We start from the raw sequence: 21,216 nt of genomic DNA, 5'->3' as shown, positions 1-21,216 counted from the left end.
CGCTTAAGGTCGCGAAGAAGCAACCCTCTGCGACACGTACGTACGTGCGAAGTGCGCCACTAGCGCCTCTACACCCACACTGCCTCACATGCCCATGCCCTCGCACCGAGCCCGAGCCTGAGACCGAGCGCAAGTGTTCCAGTCACGCAAGTTTCATTCTCCTTTGGACCATGTGTGTAAGTATTATAATCCTCCACATCCTTCGTATAAACCACAAAATCTTCTCTTCCCTTTCCCATGTGAGAATATTCTTAAAAACCCCTAAAAAGCTTTTTATAAAACTTTTAATATATTCTATTATATTTTATTTTAAAATATATTTTATAACAAATTTCATCATCTATGGATACTTGAACCTCTTAACTGGGTGTTGAAACTCCTGAGAGTCTACTACTGGAGCAAGAGTAAGGATCCAGGCGTCTAAATGCTTATAATAAAGGGCAAGTAGCTTAATTTTTCAAATTAAAATTTTAAGTAAATGATTGAATAGTTTATTCTTAAAATAAGTGGTTGATTATCAAATCAGTATCATCAGGTTAACATCAAAACTAATCAAAACAATGTTAATAATTAAAATAAAATTTCAACAGTCAAGAACCTTCGAACTAAAATCTTTTAAATACTAGGCTTGGTAATAATAATAATAATAAAACTATTTAATGAATTCATGACCTAATTAGATTTTAGTCGTAAATAAGCCCGTAGGTAAATCGAGTGAATGTCATGTCAGCCCATGCAATAAGTAATAAATCCTAATAGATGCACCACGTATCACTCACTTCCAATAACCTCTAGGAAATCTTGTAAAGTGAACGTCAAATTAAAGTCACCCAATAGGATAATAACCCTAACACGTACCCCGGTTTAAAGAGTAATCAACTTTCATATATCATCAAGTCCTTAACCACATGATTATAGTATACGTTAATGTGACCCAAACTATTCACTTAAATTTTGATCCACTAATGCAAGTGTCCAAAGTTCAATACTTACACTCACGTGCCAGGTAAAAACAAAGGCACAACCAATATCAAGTTAGTTTTTAATGGTAGAGACCTTCATTCTGATTCTAGTCCTTGCACATGGGAGATGACTGTACATTTCGGAGAATGATTTTCATAAATATGTAAATCAACAGAGTACCAAGATATATTGACCACAACTCTCCCTAGTTAGAATACCGTGTTTAATCTCAAGTTTCCAAAGGCTATGGGGAATATTTTCACACGTAACCCATAACACATGATATAACTTCACAACGACACTGGATATTAATAATGATATCACATTATCTGAACGGTTTATCGATCATCAAGATTAACAACTAAGATTGACCCCATCACATTCACATGGCTAGTGGATTAGGGTGCACATTAATTTTTCCTAGCACAGCTCCATCTACTAATTTAGAGATTTTTAGATGGTTCTCCATTGTCTTATATGGTGTGGCATATTTGATGACTAGATTAGCCTGATATTTTGGACATCCAATGTTTATAGTGGAGGGACCTTGATGAATGGGTTAGATATGATCTGCACATAGTGATGGGAACAACACACAAGCAAAACAAACTCCGGTGTTAGGATATTTTTGTAGTTTGTATAGATTCCACTAACCTCTCTAACATAGAAATACTTGCATGTAGCCTCTCACTCTGCACCTATCATTGCATTCCAACGGTGGGGATTGAATGCTCACCATTAAAACCTTCATGGGCCACAAAAGAATAAGATCAAGCTGAAAATTTTGTTTTCTATTCATCCTAGTGGAGTAATTTTATAAACAATTTGCATGGTATTTAAACTCCATGGTGACCAATTAGAAGGTTCCTAGTGGCTATAGCCTAGTAAATGAATTAGATGACATATAAATAAGACAGTGGACCCATATTTCATTTGAAAGATTCTATGGTGGGTGTCTCCTCTCAAGTACTTCATTCACTATGGTGGGCCAGGATGTGTTTTGAGGGGGGTGCTATTTGGGTGGATCCCCCAATCCATTGAGGGCAGTGGATCCCTTACTTGGGGCCACTGTGATGTATGTGCCTTACATCCACACTCTCCATCTATTTTGACAGCTCATTTCAGAGCATGATCCCAAATAGAAGCAGTTCTAAATCTTAGGTGGACCATATCATAGGAAACAGTCATGATTGAATCCCCGCCCCACCACTGAGATGAATGTGTCTTACATCCACACTATCTATTTTGATAGCTCATTTTAGGGTATGATCACAAAGATGAAGCATATATAAATCTTAGGTGGACCATACCATAGGAAACGGTCATGATTGAATTCCCACCATTAAAAACTTTCAAGGGGGCCATCAGAATGTTTATTTTCCATCCACACTGTTGATAAGCTCATAAAGACCTGAGTGAAGAGGCCACACAAATATCAGCTTGATCCAAAACCTTCGTATCATGCAAGAAGTTTTTAATAGTTGATTACCATTGTTTGTTGTGTTATGGTCTACATGAGATTTGGATTTACTTCAAATTTTTTTCTAGATCATGCCCTAAAATGAGTTTTCAAAATAGATGGAAAGGTATGGGTATAAGCCACATACATCGCAATGGGCCTCACAACCAGGGATCCCATACACCACAGTGGATCCTCTATATGCATCATACAGAGAGCCCAAGAGAACAAAAACCTCAAGGTTCATGGTTGAGTTTTGGCCCACGCTCATCTTTTGTCTTCATACCATCTGCATGTGTTTGTCCATCCATATTTTGCTAGCTCATTCCAATGCATGAACCCAAAAATGAAACAAATCCAAATCTCAAATGACAACACAACAAAAATAGTGGTGATTGAATGCCTACTATTAAAAAGTTCTTGGGCCAGTAAAAGTTTTGAATTAAGCTAATATTTGTTTTATTTTTTATTTTATTTTTATTTTTTGCTCATTTAAACTTCATGGAGGTCTGTGACCTAATCAACAAGTTGGAGTTTTGACGCAGGGGAGGACGTGAGGTCAAGCACCGTCTTCCTCAAGAAGATAACTACTCCGAATCCATGGCGCTTCTCTGGACTCCTCACAGAGACTTCTCGAATCTATGAGGTAAGAAAGCAGTAAAATAGAAATAAATTCTAATAAATTCGAAATTGATTAATTGATCCATAAAAACGAGTTTACAACCCTTTAAATAGGGGTACGAAGCAATTGGAAAGAAATCAGAATCAAACTACAACTAAAACTCCTAGAATTCGCGACTTACTACAAATAATAAACTTACTATTTATAGACGGTCGTGATGTCTACTAGTGTGCAAGGTTTTCGGCCAAAAATAGTAAGTGTCCTATTTGGCTTCACCAAACCGTTCTCCTAATTATTCTAAGCTCTTTTCATGTTGGGCGCAACTCCTAAAGCCTGACGGATGAAGAGTTATAATCAAACTAAAACTTACTATTTATAGTAAAAACGAAATTAAAACAAGGAAACGACTGTCGATCAAGGGGTTTTTCGCAATTCCGGGCTGCGTAACCGGGCATAGCAGGGTTGGTTGGCTAAAGTAGCTCGTTCTACCCCAAAATCATATATTTTACGTCAGATAACTCATTCCAGATTGTGAGATATGCCCGATCTAAGGTCCGACGGTCCAGATCACTTCTGTCGTCGACCGGGCCTTTTCTGATCCATCTTGCCATGAAATTGTCCGCGACCTGCTCTACATCAAGTTTCTAATGGTAAGATTTGGACCTGCCTCATTTTTTAGATCATGTCTTAAACAAATACCACATCAGTACTGGAGGGGTCACCACCGAATCCGAGTCCTGATGAAAGATACATTTCCCGGCACAAATCCATGGTTTGCATTTGTTCTCCATTGTTTCCTCTGGTGTGGCCCATCCGAGTTGTGAACCTAGCTTTTCTGGCTTTTTTTTTTTTTTTCATGCAATGCTTAGGATTAGTGATAGATGCTGGGAAGCAAATCACGTACTGAGTAAACTCTCCTTGATACAAGAGTTTTATTGGCACTATCATCCATTTAACAACTCATTGTAGGGCATGAAACAAATTGAAGCATGTTCAAAGCTACATGAACCACACCAACGAAAATAGTATAAATTAAGTGCCTACCATTGGAAACATCTAGGGGGCAAGAAGTTTTGGATCAAGCTAATGTTTGTATTTTCCCTTTATTCATATCCGTGTGACTTGGTTGGATGATAAATAAACATCGTTGTAGAAGTGTAAAGCATGGTCTATACTTCACAAAATTCTACAATTTTTTTTAATTTTTTTTAATTTTTTTGAAAATCTAAGGGGTTGTTTAGCACAGTGGCTTGGAGGGGATTTGAGGGGGTTTCAAATCCCCCGGTTGTGAAGTAACGGGGGGCTTGCAAATCCTGGGGTTCCTAATCCCTCTTTGAGGGGGCTTGCAATCCACAGTGAGAGCTTAGATTACAGCTGAAATCATTTCAATAGTGACAGGTGTAACATGTGACACTGTACACTATCATTCTATTGGGCACATGGCCCACTAATGATGATCAACACCGTCCAAACATTGTCCAGAACCGTCCAAACATTGTCCATGTAAATCAACAATTAAAAATGATTGGTTAATCACTCAGACATGATCTTGTGGTTGTGGCCCATCCAAGACTTGTAATTTCATTATTTTCGGGCAAAACATATATTCAACCATTGTATCAAAAATTAAATATCTCTCTAATTAGAGATATTAGAGTTGATTTAGTAATTAAATTCAAATCACTGTAAATATATCATGGATAGGTACCTTTGGATTAAAGTTGATTCACACTCTAGGTTGCCAAATACACTGAGAGGATTGCAAATCCATGGGTTTCTAGTCCTGGGGTTCCAAATCCAGGGGGTTTCTAGTCCTGGGGGCCACCTGTATGACAGATAGTGGTCAATCCGCCCCGATGACCATCTCCAGGGCACAATTTTAGCCGTATAACTCCCTCAGTTGGGGTCCACTGAAATCGACGGGCAAGATTACATCTTGTTTTAAAGTGATGGTGTCTACACTCACCTATTCTGCTCCCCACTTTGATGCCACTAATCGGATGGACGGTACATCATGTCCACACACTGACACTTTAAGCCACTTCACATCCACAGCAATGACTCCTGATGGACGGTCTAGAATGCCAAGTAGTCCTGCTACAAGTATTCAAGAGAGGCTAATATTCCATATTCCCATGATCCGAAGGCCCACCATATCATCTCCAATCAGAAGAACCTCGAACTGGAATCCTCTGCGATATATACTTTACAAAGCGTGCATAGACACCAAAGCTCCGTGGGCCCACCAGCTGCATATATAAAATTCACTCTGTCCACCTGTTTCTATCATCCACAGCCGCACGAAAGAAAAGACCTAGCCCCATCCAGGGAATAAACTAATAAACAGGGATGAAAAGCCACCCATAGATTTGCCCGTGGGCCAACATGGGGTATAACTTTTGGAAGCGGGTTTGGCGGTGAGGCCCTCATCACCCTCTTTGGTGGTGGTGTGGTCACGTGGCAAGATTTGATTCGTGGGCCGTGGGATGGATAACGTACTAGGCCCAAAATTTTGGACGCGAAGCCTTTCGCTGGAAGCTCCTGTGCTGGATGCTAGGTGGGCCACATGATATTTCTAAAAAGCCTACCTCGTCCATCCATTTTTCAAGATAATTTTATGACATGAGACCAAAACTCAGCTGTATACAAAACTCAATTGGGCTGTGCGGGAGAAAAAAGTGGATATTCAGTAACCACCATTTAAACATTAGTATGGCTATAAAATTTTTATATTAGGCTAAGTGTTTTATGTTTTTCCCACTTATAAACGGTTTGGATGGCATATAAGCATCAAAATTTCAACAATAGGAAACTCTTTCTCTAAGTTTTCTTCTAATATTTTTGGATCCATCTGTGTTTATAGATGGACAGATCTGAAACATCATGTAGGCTCCACCTAGCATCCCCACACATCAACTTCGTGCGAAAGTCTTTTGCAGGAAATTTCCGTCGTAGAAATTTTAAAAATTCAATTTCATGTATGACATCGCACGCCCACCGATCAAATCTCACCGCTTCTTCACTACATAGCTGCGGGTGCACCACCTAATTGCCATTTATATCTTTTATCTAATCCACTATTCAAGCGTAACTCACGAGAATGATGTGAATATGCAAAAGTTGAATTGATAAATCCACTTATAGCGTCCTACCCTGCTCGTCTCCACGTGGGAATGGACAGGAGTTTTGAGTGGCCATGGTGATGTATGGGTTTTATCCACACCATCCATCCATTTTCCTATATCATTTTAAGATATATAATCAAAATTTAGGCAGATCCAAGGCTCAAGTGGACCACACCAAAGGAGGCAGTGGTGATAATAATTCTCACCATCGAAACTTTTCTGGGCCCTTGGGGATATTTATTTGCCATCTAGCTTATTCATAAAGTTACGTGAACGGGAGGAAGAGAAAGCACAAATATAAGCTGATCCAAAACTTCTATAGCCTCAAGAAGTTTTCTACAGTAATAGTTTAATCCCATCGTGAAGTCCGTCTGTCTTAATTTCACCTCAGTTTTGAGCTTATATCCTACGAAAAATGGATGAATGGTGTGGACAAAATCTATACATCATGGTGGCCACTCAAAGCTCCTATCCGTTCCCAACAGGAGACGGGCGGGGTAGGCAGCAATCCGAGTCCAATTGATAGGAAGCTTAGGTGGGCCACATGATGTGACTTTAAATGCTTTGAAGAGTAACGTTTCATTGTTCTTGATGGTGAATCGCAGGAGTTTATTTGTTTTTGACTGAAATTTTGACTTTGCAAAGGAGAGATCTCCTGATGCGCCGGTGGAAAGACGCACCACCTTGGTGGTAACATGGCATGTCAAAATTTAATTGCTGTGGTGGCTCCGGGCGTGGATTGGGTGCTACCCCATCCAGACCTGGCTAGAGACATACGGTTCTAACCGTGGCTCTGTGAGGCCCACCGTAATGTATATGTTTTATCCACCTCATCCACCTCATCTATTCATTTTGACATATTATTTTAGCCCAAGATTTCAAAAAGAAAGTAAATCGAAGGTTCAAGCAGGCCACACAACAAGATACAGCGATGGGGATGGCACTCACCTTTGAAACCTTCCTATAGCCCATATCATGTTTATTCACTGTCAAGCCGGTTCATAAGGCCATGTAGATCTAAATAAAGAGAAACCATAAATATTAACTTGATCTTTTATGATCCCTAAAGAAAGGTGTTCAATCCTTACCACTTTTTGTAAGTACGAGCCTTTTGATCTATCTTAAAATAATCAACCAAAATAAATGGATGGTAGGGGTATTACCCTGTCCACCTATGATAGGCGAATATCTGAGTATTACCTCAACTAGGACCTAACTAAAGATGAGCAGTCCTATCGGTCTTCGCTAGAGCTCACCATGACATATCAAATTTATATATGTTGTCTATTCATTTTTTAAAAAAAAATTATTTAAGATGATGAGCCCAAAAATGAAGTAATATAATTCTCAAGTGGGTCACACCATTTGAAACAGTAAAGATTTAATGTTTGTAGCTAAAAACCCTTTGATGCTACATAAGTTTTGGATCTTGATATTTATGATTTTCCAACATTTAGGTCATGTGATCCTACGAACAAAATAAACATTATGATAGGCCCATATAGGTTTCAATGGTGGTTGTCATTGTCACTGTTGCTTTTAGTAATGTCATCTGATATGTTTCTTTATGAGCTCGTGTCCTGAAATGATTTTTTAAAATGGATAGATGGCTAGGATAAAATAAATATATCATGTAGGCGCATAAATCATCTCTTATAAGACTGTCCGTATCTAGGCAAGTCGTGGTTGGGCAGTAATCTAGCCAGTACACGCTCAAACTCAAGCACCTCAGAAATGACAGTAGCATACCATACCATTCAAATCTTGCCCCATCATAACACCTCCAAGGTGGGACGTGGGCTCCTCACCACCAAATAACATCCCGATGAACTGCTTGGATTTAGAAATACAGTATCGTGGCCCACATAGATCAGGGAGCGGATGATGTGCGCGCTGGGACTCATCCAATGCAATGCAGGACGCGGATTTCCTGCAAAAGCCTTCTGCGGGAAGTTCTGCGCTGGCAGGTGGGGCCGCTGTCATATTTGTGAAAAATCCTCTCCATCCATCCGTTTTCTTGAGTTTATTTCATGATATGAGGCCAAAAGTGAACCGTTTCCAATGCTCAAGTCGGCAGAAAACATAATAATTAAATGTCCACGGTTAAAATATTCATGAGCCCAAAAAGTTTAGAATCATGCTATTATTTATGTTTTCAGTTCATCGCAGTACAAATGACCTTACTAATGGTATGGATGGCATGTAAACATTGCTGTAGGACATAGGAGGGTTTTAACTGTAGAAATTTCCTGAACCACCATTTCCATTCGTACGGCCAACTTGAGTCTCTTATCTTTCTCAATTTTGGTTTCATCACTTAAAATGAGCTCACAAGACGGATGGACCGAGTGGATTTCTGAAAAACATCACAATAGACCCCACCTAAGTTTTAAGGGCAGGAACTACCTATGGGCTTTCGCATGAGATCCGCGTCCTGAAATACATCTATCCGCGTCTATCAATTTTGACAGCTCATTTCAAATTTAAGAACCATAACGAAGCAAATCCAAGTGGCAGATAGGCCACACTGCAGAAACCGATAGTGATTGAACGCTTACCATTAAAAATTTCTTAAGGCTCATTAATGCTGCAACTTTATTTTCTACATCCAGCATGTTGATAGCGTCGCACAAACCTGAACGAAGGAAAAAACAAATATCAATTTAATCGAAACCTTTTGTAGCCCCAGGAAGTTTTAAATAATCAATCACCACTGTTTCCCGTGGTGTGGCTCACCTAAGAACTAGATCTACTTCAAACTTGGGTTCATGCTCTTAAAATTAGTTGGAAAGATATATTGACCCGTCTCCCCGTGAATATATGATACATCGTATATATTGACCCGTCTCTCCCCCCCCCTCCCCCAAATTGTCAGGGTCGCACCATGTTAGGTGAGGCCAGGGCCGCACCTAATCGGGTCCCCGCAGCTTGGGTGTTTTACGCAGCCACGTGAAACAGGTCACTGCCTCAGTACACGAATCCGGTCCCACTATCCATAAGAACGCCAATAGTTTGAATAAGGTCCTCATGCATTTATATTCTGCACGTGTTCTGCCGATCTGGACCGTCGATACGACAAGTTCCACAATGGATAGAATATTGGTCCTCTTTCTTGTGATCCTATGATTCCATCCAAATCATTGAAGAATGTTATCATCAGCCGTTGATATTCTTCTCCACAGCCCTTTATCCACCCACCTCCAACCCAAGAGTTAAAAAAAACATCATCAAGGAGATTTCCACATATCGCTAAACCATCGTGGGATAATTCAAATCAACGGTAGAGATCCAATAGATATGGACCCCACATACATAAACCAGCGGATCAGTACACACGTTCTAATGCACAAGCGCGAAAAGTGGAAAAGAGAAAAAGACAACCTGCCGAACTGGCAAACCCAAATCAAAACCAAAGCTTGATTTCTTTCCCGTTGAAGTCATGTATGTAGATGTTATGTCTGTCTACTGTGACGGACAGACATCCCTCTTCCGGAATCGAGAAGACTTTCCTTCACCACAATTTACAAACCCTTTCAAATCCGCTGCACGGTGATCAAAATCGCCGTACGATTCTCTTATTTCTCTCTATCGAGCACTGAGAGGGAAGAAGAGGCTGAGTAGAATAGAAGGTGCTAAATACTAAATAGAAAAAGAAGAGAGGGTTAAAAAGCAAAAAAGAAAAAAAAGGGGGGGTATTTCTGGAAAAATCGAGGCGAGAAGGAGGGGGATTTTGCACATGGAGAGAAGGTTTCTTTCATCGGTTTCTTTTCTTCTTCTTCTGTTCTCATTTGCAGGTCGGTTGGATTACTGTGTTTTGCTCCATTTCCAGCTTCTTCTTAATTTTTTTTTTTTTGAATTTTTTTAATTATTATTATTTTTTTTCTGGAGCTGATATTTACACCCCTATTTTTTATGTTTACACTCACACCCTTTTCTGTATTAATGTGGCTGAAAAAGGTGTAGATTTAAGAAGAAAAATGGGGGTGGAAATTATCATTTCCATTTTTTTCGGAAGTTGATATTTATAGCTCCCATTTTTTTTTATTCACTCACCCTTTTCTGTATGGATGAAGTGCATTTCAATGATTTCGATATGTATGCAGTGGGTGCTTCTATAAAATAAATAGGGGGTGTGAATGTCATTTCCTTTGTTTTGGTTAGAGCTCTTATAACTGCCAAAAAGAAAAACACCGATTTGGACCGATTTCATTTTCAGCCATTTCTGTTTTTTATTTTATTTTATTTTATTTTTGCATTTTCCCTCATGTTTTGAATCTCCATTTTCTTCCATTTTTCTCTTGCTTGAGTTTCTTTTGGCTTTATTATTATTATTATTATTATTTTTAATGCTCTGGAGTTTAAAAATCTGCGTTTTCCATCATTTTTCTAGTTTTTGAGCTTGTTCGGGTCGTTTGGATGCCTGTAAGTTTTAAAGTTGTCAGCTGACAGTGCCTTTCAGCTGTAAGTCACTTACAGGGAAGGTACTTCTCACACTGGCAGTTTTGATTGTAAGTGACTTACAGGTGATTTTTCTCCATCAAACACCACCTGGAAGTCACTTACCACCCACTTACAGAACTTACAGGCATCCAAATGATAAAAATGGAAAAGATCTTTTTTTATTGATTTTATTTATTTATTTATTACTTTCAACGTTTTATTGTGGGCTGGATTGTAGCGTGGGTTTGCCACATTTTGCTACATTGCAGCAATTCATCAATGTTTATGTGTCATGTCTCTATGTCAATCCATATGTCCAAATCATGGGTCCCACTATGAATGGAGCATAGGGTGAAAAGGCATACTGATTGGGTGATCCTGACCGCCCAATCCATGGCTGTCGAATGGTGGGTTAGGAGGAAACTGGTCAACAGTCAAAATCCAAGATTGCCCATGAGTGGAATTTTGGTCCATGCCCCATCCGCAATGTCACCCATGATTGACACCTACACTGATTGAGTTGCCCATCATGCCCTTATTGTGTAGTGAACTGACACTGAATTCTAGCCCGGGAGCAAACAAAACAGATGTTGTTACTTGTTTTTGGAGCTGTGATTCTTCTTGAAATGGATGCCACGATGAACCCTTGAAATCAGGAATTCATGTGTCGTCCATCGTATGGATTCCGACATGTTACTTGGGCTTCTTTTGTTCAGTTTCGTTTATATATCTCATACTATAAAATATAAATCCTTGTTTACATTAGCTACTATATTCCACCCTTTTGAGTAGAATTGTTTCTATGGAAATATGACATTGCATTTATCTTACCCATTATAGAAGGAAGCCATTACCACCTGAGTAATATGCAAACATTTGAATTTTCTAAAACTGACTGGTATGCGTACTTCCGAATTCACAAATTGTTTTTAGGGGTTTGCTGAATGCATTCGCATTCATTCCATACTCATGTATTTGGTTTTTACTGTGGTTTTGTATTTTTATTTTTTATTGGTATTTTAGTGTGTGTGCATGCGTGCATCTTTGTTTTTTTGTAGCATGTTAATGTTAATTCACTTTGTGGATGAATGTAAGTTTTACATGGAATGATATTTACCAGCTCAATTTGAGGCATCTGCCTTTGGGTTGCCTTGAGATTTGTTGGGTTTTAACTCCTGCATACTATTAGATAGGTCACAGCATCCTTCAAGGACAAGGCGACAGCATCTCTTCATTGCATGCTTCCCTAAATCGAGGATCCTATGCTACAATCTTGGGCAACCTTAGATTTCCAACCCTTATCTTTTGTATGGATCATGCATCACTTTTTTATGTGCCCCCTTTTGCTATCAATGATAGAATGTGAAATGGGGTTTCTTTTTAAGGAACATTTCTCAATATTTATGTGCCCAAGCTAAGCTATACTGCATTCTCACCTTCTCTGCACTTTGGTAATTTTCAAACAATAGATTTAGGACACCTGGGATTGATTTCGGCCTGGATGTTGGGCTGATTGGGTGGGTCTGTTGGGCCAGCCCTATAAAAATTTTTGACTTTGCTTGGCCCAAGCCTGGCCCATTAGGTAAATTGCAATTTAGTAGTTCTTCTTTTTTCTTTTTCTTTCTTTTTTTTCTTTCGCCCTGGGTGTGTTGTCGGTCGTCACAAAATGAATGGAATGGGTATTCAGATGTTGTATCCATGTTTCATGATATTATGCATGGATTAGATGTATCATCCATCCCCATTCCACCTTCCACCCCCCTCCCAAACACACACGCTCACATAAAAAGAAAAGAAAAAGGAAAAAGTGGACTGTCTTTCTAAAATTTGAATATTATAGTTGACATTTTGAAAAATGGTTCATTGAATAACGAGTCACCTGGTCCATTAACATTAATGGATGCATCTAATATCACCAAATGCTCCGAAGTTTCTCTATTCAGTCCTTTGCTGTTGCTGCATATGATGAATTATGTCCTACGATTTCATGTACTAATCATCAAACAAATCATAATGAAAACTGAGATCGCCAAATACTCCAGAGTTTCTCTATTCAATCCTTTCCCATTCCTGCATATGATGAATTATGTCCCTACGATTTCATGTACTAATCACCAAACAAATCATAATGAAAACTGGAATAGTTGAAAAGGAAAATGAATTAATTAAAAAAAAAATGCTTTTGTATGTGTGGGTGTTTTTTTTTTTTTTTTTTTTGGGCGGGGGGGAGGGGATTGAGGACCCTACAAGATCAATTTGTTCTTTTTCTCTAGTAGATGGTTGGAACTTCACGTCGGCATGAATCTTACTGAGAGTTCCACTGGATTTCAGAAATTGTTGGAGAAACAACAAGGTGTTCCTTTTCTCCCTTAGAGGATGCCATCACTCATACTTGATTTTGGAAGAAATTGAAGAATATTTTGTGGACCCTACAAGATCAATATGTTCTTTTTCTCTAGTAGATGGTTGGAACTTCACATCGGCACGAATCTTACTAAGAGTTCCACTGGATTTCAGAAATTGTTGGAGAAACAACAAGGTGTTCCTTTTCTCCCTTCTAGGCTATTGGAGAATAAAGAAATGGTTGATATGTTTTCAAGATAGTTATATATTTACAAAGCACTGTATCGGTCTCTCTATTTCAGCTCCTGAACAGCATGGTTTAAACTATCATCAGAAATTTCTCAATCCTTTTTGACTCTGTGGTACAATTGATACAATGTTGTAACCATTTTGCTGATGCTGCACTAAAAGTGGTCAAGTTTATACTGTTACAGCATGCATCTTCCAAATTTCCAATACATACCAACATTTATCAGTTTTGGAGGTGGCTAATACTTAGATATAATACTGATACCTCAAACCTTGCCACACTGTTTATTAACTCGATAGCAGTAGTTCCTTTCTTCTTTCATGTTCTACGGGATTACCTTTTTTGGTCCTTTTGATTTATTCCTTTACAGTATTGCTCGGATACAATACTGATACTTCAAATGTTGCCAATCTGTTCTACTGGATTTCCCTTTTCATTTCTTTTCTTTTTTTTAGCAAATTTCTTTTATTCGAAGTTGCATTGATTTTCAATCATTTGAATCACCCATTATGGTTTTGATACGTTCTGAGATTTCTCAACTTCTTTGACAGACTTCAGCTATGGAAGCAAAATTGGAGTCTGCTATGGGCGAAATGCGGATGACCTTCCGACCCCTGACAAAGTTTCCCAACTGGTTCAACTTCACAACATCAAATACCTGAGAATCTACGACTCCAATATTCAGGTTCTGAAGGCCTTTGCCAACACTGGTGTAGAACTGATGATCGGCATTCCAAACTCCGACTTGTTGCCCTTCTCCCAATACCAATCAAATGTTGATTCATGGATGAAGAACAACATCCTTCCATACTACCCTGCTACAAAGATCTCATATATAACTGTAGGAGCTGAAGTGACTGAAAGCCCGGCTAATGTATCCTCCCTTGTTGTCCCCACCATGCACAATGTCCAAGTAGCTCTGAGAAAAGTTGGTCTGCAAAGGAAAATCAAAGTCTCGAGCACCCATTCACTTGGAATCTTGTCTCGATCCTTTCCACCATCTGCTGGGGCTTTTAACAGCAGCCACGCATTCTTTCTAAAACCCATGTTGGAATTTCTCGCGGAGAACAACTCTCCGTTCATGGTTGATATTTATCCTTACTATGCTTATAGAGACTCCCTTACTAATGTTTCTCTAGATTATGCTCTATTTTCACCGTCCTCTTCCAATGTCATTGATCCAAACACTGGTTTCATATATACCAACATGTTCGATGCTCAAATAGACGCGCTGTATTTTGCACTTACGTCTCTAAATTTCAGAACTTTGAGGATCATGGTCACAGAGACGGGCTGGCCAACCAAAGGATCTGCAAAGGAGAAAGCCGCAACTCCTGACAATGCCCAGACGTATAATACTAATCTGATCCGCCATGTCCTCAACAACACGGGGACGCCAGCGAAGCCTGGAGAAGAGATCGACTTGTATATCTTTTCATTGTTCAACGAGAACAGGAAGCCCGGGTTGGAATCTGAAAGGAACTGGGGGTTGTTTTATCCCGATCAGACTAGTGTTTATAGTCTGGATATGACTGGGAGAGGAGCTGTAGGAGTGACCACACCTGCGAACGCTACAAGTTCAAATGGAACGTGGTGCATTGCTTCGCCTACTGCTTCAGAGTTGGATTTGCAGAGCGCGTTGGATTGGGCTTGTGGTCCTGGAAATGTTGATTGTTCGGCTATTCAGCCTAGCCAGGGTTGTTATCAGCCAGATACTTTGCAATCCCATGCTTCATATGCATTCAACAGTTATTACCAACAGAATGGGGCTTCTGACGTCGCTTGCAGCTTTGGAGGTGCAGGGGTAAAAACTACTAAGAACCCAAGTAAGTATACTTTTTCCTTTTTTTCTTCAAATATATCTAAGACTAGCTTTTATCTTATAATTGTTATTCCTTTTGTTTGGCGAACTCCTTTAATTACATAGGAAGTTTCATCGTCCTATTCACCTTAACACTTGTATTTTCCTGTAATGACATAATTTTAATATTTCAAGGTAGCGTTTGGGTATACCACCAAATGTGATTGGCAGGCTTCCCAAGTGCACTAACAAGATCAGTGTTTGGGGTGGGGCAGAAAGCATAACTGGCATTGCATTGTAGGCTAGAATGTTTGTTCTTTTTCTGCTCCAGATTACATGTGACATAATAAGGATCTTAGCCACAAATCTGTGGCATATCCTGCAGCCTTGGGTAACATGAACACCCACACTGACTGAAATGACATAAATGGCATCACTAGGGATGCCAGCTTATTTTTGTCATGAAAGGGAGAGAACGAGTGTATTCCTTGGTTTTGATGGTGGGGTCAGCAGTTCTGCATAATCTCAACCTTTGATTTATAGGCCTATAAAAAATGCTGTCAATTTGCATTACTGAGACTACCAGTCAGTCATAAGTTTCATGTGTTCACATACCTTATCTCCAGACTATGCGGAGTCAATTTCCCACCCCTTTATCACTGGAAATGAGTGGAATAGATTCCTCAAATTTCATGTTCAGAACAGTTAGTTTCATACATGACCACCATTCTGATCACTTGGACCCGCCAATTTAGTGCGACAGAAATTCTTAAATTACTGTTTGCATGCTTTTGTTTTAACTAGAGTATGAATGTGATGCAGCTTGCCTGACCCCAGATGGTTTGCATCAATTCTTTAGTTAGAACTTATAACTCTTCTTCTTGTAATGAGGAGGCCTTTGCTTGAACTCGGGAACTGACCTTTTCTTAGAGTGTGGGGGAATTGTGCTTCCTGGGTCATTCATATACATCATAAATTTCCTTTGCCTACTATTGATTTCACATACACCACCTTTACATTAATATGTTCCTTGCCTGTTGATCCCATATCAGCAATGTGTGTGGTATCATTTCAACTAAGGCTGCATCTGGATGCAGTGATGAATTGAACTCCAGTAATTAGTTCAATCAAGAGGGCATGCCCTTAGCATTCATAATAATGAGGAAATTGCCTTGATATTAAAGTCATATTCATGAGCAATCCAACCTGAAAGGAATGTAATTGCAAGTGAATAGTTAGAAATGTAATTGTAATGATGTTTGCTAGCCCCAGATGCACTCCACACTCACATCTACATGCAGGCCACATGTCCCAACCTGGTATATGTATAGAACATCTGAGCTGTGTATCGGGCAGGACACTCTGTTAGGTGATCTGAGATCTGACCGAAAAAATGAAACCGGGTGAACAATCCAGTAGGCAAACATTATTGAAGATAATGGACAGTTAAAAGAAAAAAAGAAGAAAATTTTGCTAGTTTCTCCACACTGTTCACATGTATGCATGTGCAACTGGTACCTTACCTGCATGTTTTTTTTGGGAGAGAACATCTACAGTGGGTCCCACCTGGTATGCAGCTTGGATGCCTCACGCACCTGCTGCATGTGGATGGGTGCATGCAAGCTTGCAAACCTTGTAACTTGATCATCTCCACTTTGTTCGACCAATTATTGCCATCTCTAGTGTGGCACTGCATTTTGGCATCTCCAGATTGTGTACTGCACACGTGGCACATATGTATATGATCAAATGGCGTGCATCTGTTGGTGCCTTGAGATTTTGTGGCACATTGTATAATGATCCAAACCATTGTTTGAATTATCTCCGATATTATCATTATCTCTAGCTTGGTGATGCCAATAACACCGGTAGCGATACCGATAACACTGGTAGTATTAGAAATTCTAGGCCTCAACAATGTATCGCTGAGTATCGCCAACGTATCGATATTGCAATTATTTTCAATTGTGTAAATTCTAGGTGTTGCTTATATTACCAATGTATCGATGTCGTCAATATTTTCGACTACATAAATTCTAGGTAACGCTTGCATCACAAGTGTATCGGCGATATTTCAATAATATCGCCAACGTAAAGATATCAAAGAAAGTTTGTTTATTAAAAAAAATCTATTTCATTTTTTTATGAGCACATTAGGGTATGCAGTTTTCAATTTGTCATTACTACTATTGATAATATCTCAATATTATCGTTATTGCAACATGCGTGATATCAAGCCCCCATTGTTTCGTTTCCTTTCCAGTTGTTGATGATTTTTTGGCAAAATATCATGAGTTGCCGATATTTTGCAATATTGATGGATGTTTAGATGGAAGGTTGGATGGATGATTGGATGGTTAGATTGTTTCTTACGGCTAGGGGTGTACACCGATTCGAACCGAGTCGAGCTGGCCTCAGCTCAACTCGGCTAGGCCACTAGCTGACCTCAGCTCGAACTCAACTCGGCTCAGTCCTCGAACCTGACTGGTCAACTTGGCTCGGTTCGGTCGGCAGCTCAGGCTAGTTTGAGCCGAGTTCAAGCCCAGATTGAGCCGAGTTCGCCATTGCAGCATTTTTACAAACACCTGGACTGCACCTTCAAAATCTCACTGTATTTGAGACAACAGCAATGGTTTTGTAGGTATTTTATCAAACACCCTCTAAGCAACATAAAAATCAAGAAAAAAAAAAAAAAAGGGTGTTGGTTTCATATACATACCTTCCTTGCCACCAGCCACACTTCTTTGAGTCATTTCATCAAACACTTGGTGAGCAACATCAATATCAAAGTAACCAAGTTACCGAACTGGTTCGATCCGAGTTCGATTCGAGTTGGGTTCAATCTGAGTCGAGTCGAGCTGGGGCCAGCTCGAACTCGGCTCGAACTCATTTTCAAGCTCAAAAAATCAGCTCGACTCGGTTCAAACTCAGCTTCGAACCGAGTCGAATCGAGCTTTTTCAAGTCGAGTTGAGCGAGCTAACCGAGCTAGCTCGGTTCGTGTACACCTCTACTTACGGCAACACTTGCTTTTAAGCCCCCATTAAATGGAAACTTACTGTGTATACATTCTTTTTGCAAACTTTTTACTCCTAACTATACAAATACGTGTATTTTAGCATCTCCTGAAGTTTCACTAAAAATTCTACCGTTTTCCCTATGTTTTCTATGTTTTCCCGCATTTCCGGTTATCAGCGATATTATCGGTGATATCGATATTATTTCCGTATCCCTGGCCAGCGAAACTTGTAGCGATACCGATATTTTGAACACTAATCCAAACCATGATTGACCTCTAATCACATTTTGCTTTGTTTGGACCATCTTAATCATTCAACTGGCAGACTGAGCGGAGATACCTCGTTTCAACACTTGAGGTCTTGGTATCGATCCCTAGCGGGGGTGGCTAACATGGAGTGTGTGTACTGACAAGCTAACCCAAAAATAAAAAAACAAAAAATGGGGCCTTTCCGTAATAGAAGCTGCTGCTGATTTTACTCTTTTAGTGTTCATTTGCATGCCACCAAGGGCTAGAATCGTGCAAATATTGTGATTTTCAGACCATGGCACATTCACTATCACAAATACAAATTGATGGCCATGTGTGCCACGTGTTCAGAATCACATTCGAGGGACAGAAAATGGCATGCCTGCAGAGGCATAGATCCACTCCCTCGAGGTGAATAAATTCTAAAACTGGATTGGAATGTCTCTGTAACTTGCATATCTGTTAAAACATCGTGTCGGTTTTGTAACTTACAGTTTCATTTTTGTGCAGGCTATGACAAGTGCCTGTACCAAACGACAGGGTAAGTTCATGATCCAATATCTTGTTTTCATTTCTTTGAGGTGTTAAATGTGAGAAACTATCTCGTTTATGAAATGAATTCCATTTCCAATATCCACTATTTAATTGTCACACTTGCTCATCCATCCTGCCCACCCAATAGATGGGCCATAGCCCAAAAAATTCATATCGAATTTATGCCAATCACCTATAGCTGTGGCATATTCTTGGATTGGAAGAACTGTTATGAACTCCCATCAGTTTTGAGCTAAGTCGCATCTGAGAAGTGGCCCATGGAGTTCTGTAGCAATGGTGGAGATGGCCTATACACAGAGTTTCTTCTTCAGTACTTGATTTCTTTTGCTGTGGATTTAGCTTCTTAATAATGATTTCATTAATGGGTCTTTTGAGTTTTTGTGCAGGAGTACTACCACAAGCGTGAGTAATTCAACTGTGTCCGCTGGTGCGTCTTCATCCTCAGCTGTAAGATATGGTATTTCTATCTCGGTATTAGGGGGCCCACTTGTGGTTTTTCTCTCGTCTTTGGTTATATGCTCCACCTAACGAGTGAGATCGAGCGCACCATTAGATTAGAACAGATTTTGGAAAAAGAGGATTGGAGATGTGTATTTTTAGAGACATGGACAGGAACTGGAGTGGGAAACATCTGTAGATACAGTGTGGTGGTAATACGTGAGTCTTGCCCCTATTGTTTTATTATTTGAGCTCCCCTATTTTTGTGTCATGGAATGTTTAGGGAGAAGAGCTCTCTCTACTTGTATTTATGGGCACTTGCAGGTGGTGGTTGTTTGTTGTATGAATTTTTACCACCAAAATCCACACATTTTCTTTTTTACCTGACCAAAGCAGAGTCCAGCATTGTACGGCCCATTTATGTGTGTGACATCCAAGCTATCCAACAGGTGTATCCTACTATGATGATCAGGCAATCCAAAATTCTGGCCCATTGGATGATCAGGTCGGCCACACAAATTTGGAGCTTTTGGGAGCTATACCCTTTTTTTTTACACACATCTGCACCATACACACCATATGGGCACTCATCCCATGATCTCAACGTTGAAGTAGAGCATCACGGAGTGTGCTTGTTGGATCATGGATGGGTTTCATGTCACACTCACCACCTGTTAGGACATGATCCAAAAAAAGGGGTAGACTCAAAACAGTGGTGATGAAAAACCCTCTTGTTGATACCTTTGTGATGTTTATGTGCCATCCAAACCATTCCTAGGGTCATTCACACTGAGATGAACTGAAAACATGAATACATATATGTTACCTTGATCCAAATTTGTAGCCCTGCTGGTTTCAACGTTGGGCATTCGATCCTCTGTTTCCCATTATTTTGATCGTGTAAAAATCCCCTTTTAATTGATTTTAGGGCTCATTTGAGAGCTTGTAAATGAAGGTAAATGGGAAATGGAATGTGAGGTAAATGAATTGGGAGTAAAGGGCTTACTCGGTTGTGTTTGGATGAGAGTAAATGAAATGTATTTAAAATTCAAATATTTTGTGTGCAAGGAATTGAAATGCATTGGAATTTTTCAATATATTCACAAAAACATGTGATATTCTAAATCAATTTTAATATTTTAAATTAATTTACATTTGTGATATTTAATATAATGATTATAATAACCTCATTGGAATATAAACTTTTGTAAAAATGAAGAAATTTTGAACATAATGTGGATCACAAAGGGGTTGTTTGGCACCATGGATTTGGGGGGATTTGAAGGGATTTCAAATCCCTTATAGTTGTTTGGCATCATAAAATGATGGGGTTTTCAAATCCGTCCAAAGAGGGGTTTCAAATCCATGTAAAATCTTGTATTACATTTAAAATCCTTCCAAGAGTTGCATGTGTAACATGTGTGTCACTAGACTATTAATCTATTGGACACATGGCCCACTAAAGATATTCTAAAATAATTAGATTATCAATTGTATCACTATAATTACTTTAATACGATGATCAACACTACCCAAACATTGTCCATGTAAATCAATGGTCAAAAATCGCTGGTTTGTCACTCGGACGTGATCTTGTGCTTGTAGCTCGTTGGTTAGTCACTCAGACGTGATCTTGTGCTTGTAGCCCATCCGAGACTTGGAATTTCTTCATTTTTGGGTGAAGTACGTATTCCAATGGGCTTATTACAACCATTGTGTCAAACATTATATACTCTCACTAATTAGAGATATTAAAGAAATTAAATTCAAACAATTGTAAATATATTATACGTAGTTACTTTTGGAATCTAGGATGCCAAATACAATAGGAGGATTTCAAATTAAGAAGGTTTCAATTTTTTTAATGTTTTTTAATTGCCTATTTAAATAACCTAACTTTTGTATAACTTGGATCGTTTAATTAATGTAATTTTAGTTATGTAGTTATGATTGG

At 39.2% G+C, this 21,216-nt stretch overlaps 1 protein-coding gene across 1 annotated transcript; it reads left to right on the top strand.

Moving 5' to 3' along the window:
* Positions 1 to 9,623: 9,623 nt before the first annotated feature.
* LOC131258354 (glucan endo-1,3-beta-glucosidase 13) lies at positions 9,624 to 19,605 on the top strand. The gene is made up of 4 exons (XM_058259620.1): positions 9,624 to 9,963; positions 13,754 to 15,028; positions 18,780 to 18,810; positions 19,211 to 19,605. Exons 1-4 carry the CDS (start codon positions 9,906 to 9,908, stop codon positions 19,350 to 19,352), a joined length of 1,506 nt encoding a protein of 501 aa, XP_058115603.1. The 5' UTR covers positions 9,624 to 9,905; the 3' UTR covers positions 19,353 to 19,605.
* Positions 19,606 to 21,216: the final 1,611 nt, after the last annotated feature.

The sequence above is a fragment of the Magnolia sinica genome, chromosome 1 (assembly GCF_029962835.1).
Source record: "Magnolia sinica isolate HGM2019 chromosome 1, MsV1, whole genome shotgun sequence".
Taxonomy (NCBI): domain Eukaryota; kingdom Viridiplantae; phylum Streptophyta; class Magnoliopsida; order Magnoliales; family Magnoliaceae; genus Magnolia; species Magnolia sinica.
The sequence above is the reverse complement of the archived record's forward strand: the minus strand, read 5'-3'. Positions and strand labels throughout refer to the sequence as shown.

What these genes read in the sequence shown, in the direction of transcription:
- LOC131258354 (XM_058259620.1), top strand. Translation starts at nt 9,906, where the DNA reads ATGGAGAGAAGGTTTCTTTCATCGGTTTCTTTTCTTCTTCTTCTGTTC. An exon ending in AAAAACTACTAAGAACCCAA is followed by an intron (nt 15,029 to 18,779) that starts GTAAGTATACTT and finishes ATTTTTGTGCAG; the next exon opens with GCTATGACAAGTGCCTGTAC. An exon ending in TGCCTGTACCAAACGACAGG is followed by an intron (nt 18,811 to 19,210) that starts GTAAGTTCATGA and finishes GTTTTTGTGCAG; the next exon opens with GAGTACTACCACAAGCGTGA.